Source organism: Stigmatopora argus, chromosome 10, assembly GCF_051989625.1.
Source record: "Stigmatopora argus isolate UIUO_Sarg chromosome 10, RoL_Sarg_1.0, whole genome shotgun sequence".
NCBI classification, from domain to species: domain Eukaryota; kingdom Metazoa; phylum Chordata; class Actinopteri; order Syngnathiformes; family Syngnathidae; genus Stigmatopora; species Stigmatopora argus.
In genome coordinates, this window is record NC_135396.1 from 15,189,436 (window position 1) to 15,201,906 (window position 12,471).

Sequence of the window (12,471 nt, forward strand, 5' to 3'; positions counted from 1 at the left end):
CATCTCAACACACCTTTACTCAACTTCTGGTAAATATCTGCCGTTGATTGCCAACAGTGGGATCTTTAAAATTAGGATTTAAAACAGCTACTCTGATTCATTTTACAGATCATGGCTCATTGAAATTGGATCTATCTACATACTTTAGTAAAGTTCCCACCACCATGACTGTAGACTTTAGGGGGTAATTTATCTTGAACCAAAGTCAGATCTATTTTTCCATATACTATAGCACAGCATACCCAGCAGCTGCAATTCGAGAGTTCCAATGATCGGTGAAAATGTGGGTTGCACACAAAGTAAATGGGATCTGATCATGTAGCTAAGAAGAAGATATGGTGCTGCACGCCTGCACACTGTAAATGTTATCATACAAGAGTGAAGCTGGGAGAGTACTTTAAGGGGGTGCCAGTTTGGCTGCTGTGTGATTGAAGGGGTGTACATTTGGTATAATTGAGGACTTACTGAGACATTATAAACCCAACTTCCTTTCTTTATAGAAGCGAGCTCATGCTCCCTAATGCTGACAGCTACAGAATATGTGTGGTGGGGGTGTTTAGTAGGAAAACGGACTGGGAAGGAGGAGTAAAAAGAGTCTGGGAGAAAGCAACGGTGAAAGAACTAAAAGGTATGGACTGTAATGTGGTTTGAGAGAAAAATGTTTAATGCATTTATGGGAAGAATAACTAAATGCGGAGGAAAATATGAAATGGAAAAGGAGGCCAAAGGGTTGTAGATAAATTTTGACAAAGGGATATTGGAAGATTAATACTAGAGAAAAAGGAGCAAATATATTGATTGTTAGTTTTTTTAAATTGGAGCATCATTTGAAAGTCAATGTAGTTCCTGTGTTTCTCCTTATTTCACCCTTTCTCAGTGAAAGCTGTCCAAATAATCGATTGTCACATCAAGAGGCGGGCGGCCCGGTGGAGCGAGTGGTTAGCTCGTCGGCCTGACAGCTTTGGGGTTCTGGGTTCACATCCAGGTCACGTCCACCTGTGTGGAGTTTGCATGTTCTGTGTGTGGGTTTCCTCTGGGTACTCCGGTTTCCTCCCACTGTCCAAAAACATGCATGGTAGCCTGATTGGACACTCTAAATTGCCTTTAGGTGAGTGTGCATGGTTGTCCGTCTCCTTGTGCCCTGCGATCGGCTGGCCAATGATTCAGGGTGTCCCCCCGCCTCTGGCCCGGAGTCAGCTGGGATAGGCTCCAGCACCCCCTGAAACCCTAATGACAATAAAGCGGTTCAGAAAATGAGATGAGACATTAAGAGGCTGGATACAAGGGGTCAAAGAAGTTGCCCAGGCAGGGGAGTTGGGGAAGGAGGGAATAATTGTAGAAGGCCAGACATGGAGGGGGTGATTTACTGAGATGTCTGCTATGATTCTAAGGCAATGTATTTGCTATTACAGCGTGATTACAAAACATTGCGCAAGACCAATTGTTATTCCAATAATGAGATCACACTATTGACTGGTTTGGATTTCAACTCTATTTGCTCAAGCTTCTATAAAAAAAAACATGTGTGTGGGTGTGTGTGCATGTATTTGTTGGGGTGATTTTGGAGAAATCTTAAAAACTATTATTTTCCTATAAATCTTTCGGTTTCGGAAGGTTATGATTTTTAAAAAAATCGTGCACCGACCCCACCCCCACACAATTTTGTCCAGTTGTCGTCCTCCCCATTAGCCGGTTCGTGAGAAAATAGAAATAGCTTTACCGGTCCGCAGTGAGAAAAAGGTTGGGGACCGCTGTCCTATAAGGATCAGGTCAGGACTGTGTGCAACCCAATCAAGTTCATCCAGATCACAATCTGTCATACATGTCTTTATGGACCTTATTCTGCGCACAGGTGCACAGTCATGTTGGAAGAGGAAGGGGCCCACTCCAAATGTTCCTATGTTCAGTGCAAGGAATTTTACAAAATATATTGGTTGACTTAAGCATTTAACCTTCCTTTCACTGGAGCTAAGAGGCCATGCAAAATTCCTGGAAAAAAAGCCGAACCAGAATTCTTCTTCCACCAAATTTCACACTTGGCACAATGCAGTCTGAAATGTATCAACTCATCCATCAGATTGCCAAATAGAAAAGTGTGATTCATTACTCCAGAGAAAGGATTTCTACTACTCTTTAGTTTAGTGGCAGCGTGCTTTACACCACTGCATCTGGCGCTTTGCAATGCACTGCTCTCCCATAGAAACCCACCCCATTAAGCACTCTGTATACTGTACTTGGGCTATGCTGAAGGCCACATGATGAAGTTGCACATCTACAAAGTGCACGAAAAATAATGCTGAACATCAACTGGAATGATCATAAACAAGCACAATACATATGGGAAGAGACCAAAGTTGGAGAAATTTTAGAAACCATTGAAGTAGAGGCCACCCAGCCCCAAACAGACAATTACGTACACATTTTTTAGTCCAATAGATGGAAAAAGAAACAAAAGAACAGAGTGTAATGAGGAATTTGACATCTGACATAAGACAGAGGTGCTCTGATTTTTAAACAAGTATAGTGTATAGCTAACTGAGGTCACCAACAATTTAGAAATTACCCAAAATGTTGCAGTGTAATTCTATGCCACCACAAACCTAAAATCTAAGTCGGTGGCGTTCGTGTTCAGCAGCCATATTAAAGCAGTAGACTTCACCAGTAATTGCTTTTAGCAGTTAACTTGAGGTGATATTTTCTCGACTTCAGCTCGCTTAATAAATTGAGGACCATATTGACTATATAAATGGTGATTTTTTTTCAATTCACAGTTATTTCAAAGTACTGACAAAACGATGGATATGAGAAAACTGCCGTTTCTGTTGGATGACAGCAAACATTACACATCTAGTTCTAAATGTAGTATTTCCAGCCTTTCATCCAATCTTAGACGTTTACTTTGATTTGCGTCCGTCGGCGAAATCTCATTGGTTGGTTTATTCATATTAGCCAGTTTTGAATTTAGACGACGAGTTGTTTAGGCACTGCTGAACTCTCAATATTGTGATAGCTAAAGCGACCAATCGCATTTTTTTTACAGGGACCAACATTCATTGGACTAACTGGATATTTTTTTCAACTCTTGGGGTAAGCCGCCATTAACAACAATTGGGCAACGTTGACAAGTTACCGAAATTGAGGTAGTCATACTGAACGACTATGTATAATTTTGCTAGCATGACAGAGACCATTCAAGAAGCAGGGTTTTCCTGGTTATTCTTTTGTCTCATTTATCTTTTATTGTGTCTTTTTCTCCCTTACAAGGTTGAGAGAACGGGTCTTTCAAGATGTCTCCGGTTAATCTGGGTGTTAAGGCTCTCGTGACCTGGGTACGTTTCACGTCCAACTATCGACCTAAAAGCTTCGTGCTAACCTCGGTCGTGCAAGACAATATTTAGATTTACGCAAACTCAAGGTTTTGACATTTACACGTTGTGCTTCCAGGTCAATAGTATCATATTGACCGACCGAAAAATTAACATTAAAGATTTAAAAGATGGAGACATCATTCTTCGAGTTATTTCCAGGATGTGAGTACATTTGCACTTTAAAACAATTTGTTTTTGAAATCATGGCGTCGGTTATTCACTCTTGTTTGCCATCTGTTTAATTTCAGAAAAAATGAACCCTTCACTACTTCAATTAAAACAACTGAGGAACGTTTTGAATTGATTGCTGAATTTGTACAGAGTGAGTTTCTGACATATGTTTTGGTTTTATTATGTAGTAGATTTTTTAAACAAAATAAAAACAACTTTTTAGTTTTAGTGAGTTTAACAGCTGTGTCACTGTACTTTGGGTGTTGCTCAAGCCTTGATTGGCTAGTCTTTTGTGAAAGGTGTGTTGTCCTATAGTTAGACCAGGGGTAGGAACCCTATGGCCCGGGAGCCATATTGGGCTCTACTGATGGGTACATATGGCCTACCTTTTTGGGGCTGTGGCACACTTTTTGCATTGAAAAAATCTCAAGGGACACCACCATCTGAAAATCTTATAATTTCAAACTATGTCACCTATATTAACGATTGGATTGGATAATTTTATTCATCCCATATTCGGGAAATTTCATTGTCACAGCAGCGAGAGGGTGAAAATGCAGATACAGGAAAGATACAGGCATTTGAGACATAAATAGATATATAGAAACCAAGCCACACGACGGGTGGGGCAATTTTCACAATCTTGACTACGCACTTTTTTTAAATATATTAAATTATGAATGGCATTTCTGAAAACATTACTTAATTTGTTTGACCATCAGAGGATTGCAGATTTAGTCCAACCAATGATGCATCATTATCCTGGGAGAACATAAAGAATGGAATCAACCTGAGTGTGGAAATTGCAAAGGTACGGGAATTTAAAGTTCCTTTGTAACTCCTTAAGTGTAACATGAAATCACTGCTTTATCTGTTGTACTTTTAAAAAATGTTGGTTATTGAGGCATGTTTGTTTTAACATTCTTCTGTAACAATGCTTCTTTTGCAGAACAGTTTGTAGATTGTTACACATATGATCGTGGTAAATTCCCACCTTTTCTTTTTCTTCCCAGTTGCTTTTATTGCTAGTTTATCATGACATGATGAATGAACGATCCACCCTTAAAACCTTGGAATGTGAAGTAGAGGTGAGCAGGCATCAAAGTTTTTGATTTAAAAAAAATCCCCAGGCCTTCTTGGCCATTGTTGTAATTCCTGTAATAATTCATACATGCTTGTCAGAGGGAGATTGCCAATCTGACCGGCTCTTTTATACTGGAGAGTTTTGGCTGTGTCTACCTGAAAAGTGGGCTTGACACCTACTTGGCTAAGCGACGTGAGTCTCAGATCATCTTTCCCTTGATTGGTGTTTCATTTACACAAAATATACTCATTTTTAATGTGCATTTAAGAACATGTACCCTTTTTTGGGTTGCGTTTTTTTTTCTGGTATAAATGTTTATCTTCATATATTAAGATTTATCTGTGGACCATGAAACATTGGACCGGGCAGCTGTCTCTTCACTCTCTGAAGAAGACTCCCCAGTGTTCCATCTCACGCCGAAAGTCACGTTTCTCAATATCCATACTGTTGCGTCATCTTCTGTCAGGTATTATTGACCATTATTACTTTAGATAGGTTTTTATCGATTATTGTCTGTGCGCTCCACTACTATCGACCAAGTGAATGTGCAATTACTAAACTTATTTCTAGTCCGGCAAAAAGTATGTTTCTCTAGTCTTAAGCTCCCTGGCATCGCTCTGTGCCTTCCGAGGGTTGCCTGCCCCACTATTTGAGAAGTGCTTCTTTAGTTCTATTTATTGTATGATAATGTGTAAAAAAAAAAATGTAAATTGATCACTAACAGTAAAAATATAACCGAATTAAGGAAATGAAAATTAGTTGTTATCATTAGAGTGGCCCACCCACTATATCCAGGTGGTAGGGACCAAGGTTGACACCGTATGCCAGGGGTCGGGAACCTTTTTGACGAAGAGAGCCACAAACAATTCATATTTTCCAATGTTATTCCTTGTGAGCCATACTACGAATTTAAAAGTCAAAATACATACATGTAAACGAGTTCCTTTTCAATTTTTTTTGTAATTTCACCACTTTTAAAGTGGAAAAAAATGAATATTTTTTAAAAGATTCTTATGCCTTTGCTAATCAATGAGAGGATGCATTCCAGAAGAGTCTACTGCAAAAAAAGAAGATTAAAGCATTTCTAGATGTAATATCTCAGTTCGGTCACCAGCAATTTCCATATTTTAGCTCACAGGTTAGCAAAGAGCCAGATGCACCCATCAAAAGAGCCACATGTGGCTCCCGAGCCATAGGTTCCCTACCCCTGCCGTATGCAGTGTTTCCTTCCTTTTTTTAAAAAAAATAAATGAGAATACATTTGAATGTTTTATAAATTGCATAATAAATATGAAGGAAGTATCTAATAGTAGTCTATTTTAATGATAAAAAGCAAGCATCTTAAGATGGTGTCTTTCTCTTAGAGAAATAACTTTATAAGATCTGTAAAATTACCAGAGCGGTACTAATTTCATTAATTGGGATTAAACACCAAAAGAAATCCAATATAAACAGATCAAGAGTGTAACACTGGGCGCTATAACGAAAATTGTTACCGTGATAGAAAAAAATTGTCAGTCTATCAATATATATCACATCTTTTCTATTTCATATTTGAAGCCTCACACGTCTGTGAATTAGTAAATTTACTTTCCTCGTTATTCAATTATGAAACTAACTACATTACCTTCCTTTATAAGAAAAGAGAATATAAAATATGATGATTTTTAAAAAGTATTTTTGTTGTTCTGTTGTGCACTAAAGATAAGCAAACTCCCTCCTTACACTATGAAAAGAAATGAATAATAAAACCTGCAAAAATTTCCCTTCAAACCAAAAATGTTTTTCAATCCGAAATAAAATAATGCATCAGCACCCTTGTTCTTTGTGGTGTTCGGGTGGTTTAATTGCAGTTTAAACTTATCGAATTTTATCAAAAGTAGTTTTTATTATTGTTGACAAAAAATATTTTATAATTATCGTTATCATTTTATGAGCCGAGTTCTACTTAAAATATTAAATGCTCGATTCTCTGCGTACTGAACCCGGTGTTGATTTAAGATGTGTTAACTATTCATTTTGCTTTTATTTTTTTTATTACCACAGCAAATCCCCTCTTCAGGATTTAATGAACACCCCAAAATTCCAGTTACGGAAGCTTCAGAGGCAGATCATCCAAGAAAGACAATATAGGGATGGCCTTGAGAGGGAACTCGCCGGAAAGATTAGTGTCATTACATCAAAAGGTGTTTAATTTTACAACACTAATGAGTGATCAATGTAGTGTCCAAATGTTGATTTATTTAAAAAAAAATCCCCTGTTGTCGGCAAGTCCTCTAAAGCTATGTATTAGTGGCTCCATGGTTAGTTCTGTGATCTAGTTCTCCAATTTTAAACGGGTACCGTATTTTCACGACTATATGGCGCACTGCATTTAAAGGCGCAGTGTCAGTAACGAGTGCTATTTCTGTATTTGACACACACAAGACGCACCGCATTTAAAAGTGCAGCCAGGCATGGCAAAAATACACCAGCCTAAACATACGGACACGCGCTAAAAACACGTTTTTAAAAAGGCAACGGAAACAAAACTGAGTTCGGTTGTACTTTATTTAGCCATTTTACAATGTACTCATGTTTTTTTGATCAATCATCACCCACAAATCCATCAAAGTCCTCATTTTCTGTGTCCGAATTGAACAGTTGTCCAAATGATTCATCAAAAATGCTGGGTTCCCTCTCTTCGTTGTCAGTCACTGTCATTGTCATGTGGCTCCACAGAAATGATGCCGGCTTTGGCAAAAGCTTGAACAACAGTGCAAGCAGACACGCTAGTCCAAGCGGCCACAATCCATTCGAAAACAGTGGCGTAACTAGCCCGGCGCTGCCTCCTCTTTGTAAAGCTTCTAAGGCCCCCCGAAAATGAATATAATACAAATAGACACGCTTATGAAGCTCAGTTCAAACTTCAAGCCATCAATTATGCTAATGCTTTGGCAAAAGCTCGAACAACAGTGCAAGCAGACATGTTCGTCCAAGCGGCCACAATCCATTCGCAAATAGTGGAGTAACTAGCCCGGCGCTTTAGTTAAGCCTCCGGGAATGACGGCAAGCTCAGAGTTCATTTTCGTGACTTGGTTTTTCACCGCTGCTGCGAGATGGGCATGCGCAAATCAACTCGGCTTCTTCTTCTTGACTTGGCGAAGCTCGTTCTCCTGCTTTCTCCATTTGCTAACCATGGATTCGTTGATCTAAAATTCCCTCGCGGCTGCTCTATTCCCATGTTCCCCTGCATAATTGATGGCTTGAAGTTTGAACTGAGCTTTGTAAGCGTGTCTATTTGTATTATATTCATTTTCGGGGGGCTTTTGAAACCAAACCGAAATTGTTTGGCAAAAACACATGCCCACACTTTATACGGGTACCTTGTAGGGGCGTGCCTTTAGCGTCACACCCCACCCACGTCTGCCTTCTCTCTATATAAGAAGCGTGTCGGCAAGAAGTGATCTCAGTCAGGCTTTAGAGCACGTGTCAAACCGATTCCACCGAGGGCCGCAGTGGGTCCTGGTCTTTGTTCCAACCGATCCAGTGCCGACATTTTAACCAATCAGGTGTCTTCTAAAATAAGTAGCACCTGACTTTAACTCATTACACTTGTAAAAGGTATCCTCTTGTTGAGTTGGAATGAAAACCTGCACCCACTGCGGCCCTTTGAGGCCTGGTTTGACACCCCTGCTTTAGAGCTTACACACGGCGCTCTGCATTATAAGGCGCCCTGTCTATTTTGGAGAAAATGTAAGACTTTAGTGCGCCATATAGTCGTGAAAATACGGTACTTGGGCTTTGGAGTGCATCTGAAGATTAAATTGCTCGGGATGTCTCAATGCAGATTTTTTAATTTTTTTTTAAAATTCCGATTAGATTTTTTTTCCAAGATAAAATTTGATGATCTGCTACCCACCTATTCAGATCAGTAAAAATGTAAATGACAAATCATATGTTTTGTATTGAAGTGACCGTTGCCCCTCAAGAAAAAGCCATTTACAACTTTTTCACAATGCTTTATTACGATCTTGAGCCAACAAGCATGATGCTACTAAAAACACATGCGGCTACTCGATTGCATCCGATATCGGACGCCGAAAAAGATACCGACTATTGGATATGGACATCACTACTAATTGCATCTTGGATCATTTGTGATTCTCAAACTAACATATGCTCCACTCTATACACAAATCTAAGGTTGGCAAGGCGAGTGAGGAAAAAGTGGATAAATGAGTACACTTTTATAATCTTACATTTATTTTGCATTCATGTTTTGTTATTTTTACATTTTTTCCAGAATCTCATATTAACCGGTTGGAGTACAATCTGGAAAAGACGAAAGTGGATCAGAACAATCAAGAGCAGAACACCAAGGCAAAAATCGATGAACTCGAGAGCCAGATTGACTCGTAAGAGCTTTCCTCTTAATATATCGTTATAAATGCAGTACAGATATCTACATGAATGAGATACACATGCACGCACGCATACACGCATACATACAGTGGTACCTCGAGATACGAGCTTAATTCGTTCCGGGACTGAGCTCGTATGTCGAATTTTCTCGTAACTCAAACGAACGTTTCCCATTGAAATGAACTAAAAACAAATTAATTCTTTCCAACCCACTGAAAAAACACCAAAAAACGGATATTGGATTGGAAAAAATATTTTATTTGTTCTAATTCGCCATCTATTAACAGAGTAACACGTAACTCGTGGTTTAATATTACTAAAATGTGTTTAATAGTACTAATTATACGGATATTGAAGGGGGGAGAGAGAGACGGACAGAGAGGGGGGGGGGTGCTTTTTACACGGCAACACACTCGTTTCATAACATAAACAAATTTAAATGAACTTGGATTACTATGCACACACTCAAAAATAAGTTTAGTCAAACCCAACACTAAACTTAATTCTAATTTTGTTTGACACAATTTTGATACCTTTCTTCTCACGGGTTGGCCCTTTTTGCCCTGCCTCCACACTGACTTTCAGTCAATATCAAGGGTTGTTTGTATTCCCTTCAAAATATTCCCAGAATTATGCACAGAAATGTCCTCATAATAGGATAACGCACGACCACTTGCCAACGAGAAGTAGTATATACGCCATTCGCACTGACTAATGGAGAAAAAATAACACTGAAAAAATGCAACGCTCCACCCAGTGCTTGCTGAGACATTACAAAGAGGGAGTTGGGACCAGAGACATTACAAGAGGGAGTTGCGGGGAGAGAGACCGTGCCCATGATGTTCTTATGAGCAGCATCTTGCGTCCGCTGTCTGCTCGTATATCAAAATTTGTCTCGTATCTCAAGATAAATATTTGCCCGAAGTTTTACTCTTATCTCAAGATAAATATTTGCCCGAAGTTTTACTCTTATCTCAAGATAAATATTTGCCCGAAGTTTTACTCGTATCTCAAGATAAATATTTGCCCGAAGTTTTACTCGTATCTCAAGATAAATATTTGCCCGAAGTTTTACTCGTATCTCAAGATAAATATTTGCCCGAAGTTTTACTCGTATCTCAAGATAAATATTTGCCCGAAGTTTTACTCGTATCTCAAGATAAATATTTGCCCGAAGTTTTACTCTTATCTCAAGATAAATATTTGCCCGAAGTTTTACTCGTATCTCAAGATAAATATTTGCCCGAAGTTTTACTCGTATCTCAAGATAAATATTTGCCCGAAGTTTTACTCGTATCTCAAGATAAATATTTGCCTGAAGTTTTACTCGTATCTCGAATTGCTCATATGTCGGGCCACTCTTATGTCGAGGTACCACTGTATATGTGTATATATATATAAGTATGTATGTGTGTGTGTGTGTGGGTGTGTGCGTGCGTGCGTGCACACAATTCAGTTCTGGGCAACTATGGCATACATATTGAAATGGCACTTTTTTAAACCATTTTAACAGATTTGCATGACAAGTTCAGTCATCAGATATCATTTTTCAAGCAACTTTATTTTGTCTTTCTATTCTGCTCATCTGCAGACATGCATTTTCTCATTCACATGCAGTTTACTACTGTATTTACTCTCATATAAGCAACACCCCTAAAATTGTTGAATTTTACAATTTTTTGCATATATGCTGCACCCTGATTCCCAATTTTCACCTCCATATTCATGGTTTAAATTGGGAGTACAAATGTGTTATTTTGAAAGGAAAATCTTCAGAAAAATCATCGCACGTTTTATCTCTGAGATGCAGTATGAATCAAAAGCACATTATTAGGGTCAATATCATAAGAAAGTTAATATGCCTGTCTTCGTAAATGCAAAATATCAAATTATTCAATTTGTAAAAAGAAATAAGTCTATCTTGATGAGAACCTGATGCTTTTTAATGACAGAAATGATTATTTTCTTGCCAGATGTTTAAAATATTTTGGCGGCCAAATTGCTTCTAATGTCGAAAATTTAGATTTTTTTTTTCTATCGATGGTTCATATTACTGCAATAGTTGTCGCTTTCGAACATGAAATAAAAACAAAACAATCAAAGCAGAATTAGGTTTTTCATAATCACAAATGTACAATTATATTCTTTCACAAAGGAAGTCACGTGAGCAGTACAACCAGGAAGTGTGTCCGTAGCTTTATAGTGTTCACCAAGTCTCTGGGTTCAATAATAGCATTAAATACACATTACGCATGTATCAAGGCTGATATTTTAACGGTCAACCTTCGATCAGCCTTAACTATTGGGATTTGCTGACATGTAAACGCTACGAACACATTTACCAAGGGTACTCGCGTCTGGCCAGTCAGAGCACGTTTAACTAGGTAAGATGACGACGCCCTGGGCGAGCAATGACAGGCTCAAGTAGTTTTTTACGTTTCATGCAAGACACAGTTTATTTTTTTTCTTGAACTTCATTCATAGACATCAAAATCAGTTTTCTTTAGCGTTTTATCCTTTCACTATTTTGAAATTAATGACCGTATTGGCCCCATTGTCTTGCGTTATGGCGTTTCATCTTTGTCACCTTGCAGTTTATTGCATGTTGTCTTTTTATGCGCGTATAAGTCATACCCTCGATTCAGTCTTTTTTTTTTTTTGTCCGACAAATGTGGTTTATACGAGTAAATACGGTCTATCTAATTTGGATGACCTCTTCGATGATTAGCTGTAAGTGGGTGTGTTGGTGGAAAGCTTGGATGTGTTGACAACACGAGTGGCGACTTTGACACAACGCAAACCTACAGTTTTCAGTATAGTGGTCTCAAATATAGGCCCAATGTTGTAAACCCTTACAATTTTCACAAATATAGGTTTTCCCTTATCCAGTACATCATTTGTTTTCCACTCGGTCATCTTTTGTTGCTTTCTTTTAGTTTGAAACTACGTCTCCACGAGATCCTTAAAGAATATAAAGATTTCAAAAGGAATTCTTCATTGGCGGAGCGAAAAGTGGATGAACTTGAAGAGGAGAAGGGTGTCCTTTCTTCACAGGTATTATTCTACTTTAGAATGAAACATTATGAAATTATATGATTCCTCATTAGTTTTTCCCTATTGACAAAAGGTTTTGCCATTTTCTTTTTGTTTTTATACATATTATATAGCGAGGGACTCATGAAGAACTGTTCTTAAAAATGCAATGCCATGGCTTAAACAAGCAGGACACAAATATTACTAAAGATGCTGAAGTATCCAATGAAATATAGAAAAATACACTCTCATGTTATAAGAACAAGAGAATATTCCCCTACCATGAACATAATAGCAATGATACACTAAAAATATGGAGAATATGAAACTACATCCTGAACCAATGAATAAATAGGAAATAAAGGTATTTTAAAAATCATCGTTCTTGTGTGGAATTATAGAAAAAAAATC

General features: G+C 38.2%; 1 protein-coding gene across 6 annotated transcripts in view; it reads left to right on the forward strand.

The window, feature by feature from the left end:
• The first annotated feature begins 612 nt into the window (after window positions 1-612).
• Window positions 613-12,471, forward strand: part of LOC144084055 (uncharacterized) — a 31,557-nt gene continuing 19,698 nt past the window's right edge. For 4 of the 6 annotated variants that reach the window (XM_077612336.1, XM_077612337.1, XM_077612338.1 and 1 more), the window contains exons 1-11: window positions 2,937-3,087; window positions 3,265-3,329; window positions 3,445-3,530; window positions 3,617-3,690; window positions 4,262-4,350; window positions 4,553-4,627; window positions 4,722-4,815; window positions 4,957-5,089; window positions 6,670-6,809; window positions 8,909-9,020; window positions 11,964-12,081. In XM_077612336.1, coding sequence (XP_077468462.1) covers window positions 3,288-3,329; window positions 3,445-3,530; window positions 3,617-3,690; window positions 4,262-4,350; window positions 4,553-4,627; window positions 4,722-4,815; window positions 4,957-5,089; window positions 6,670-6,809; window positions 8,909-9,020; window positions 11,964-12,081 — 963 coding nt within the window. In that variant the 5' untranslated portion in view covers window positions 2,937-3,087; window positions 3,265-3,287. Of the gene's footprint in view, window positions 629-2,936; window positions 3,141-3,264; window positions 3,330-3,444; window positions 3,531-3,616; window positions 3,691-4,261; window positions 4,351-4,552; window positions 4,628-4,721; window positions 4,816-4,956; window positions 5,090-6,669; window positions 6,810-8,908; window positions 9,021-11,963; window positions 12,082-12,471 lie in introns of those variants that run through there. The other 2 variants (XM_077612334.1, XM_077612335.1) reach the window with 2 other exon arrangements.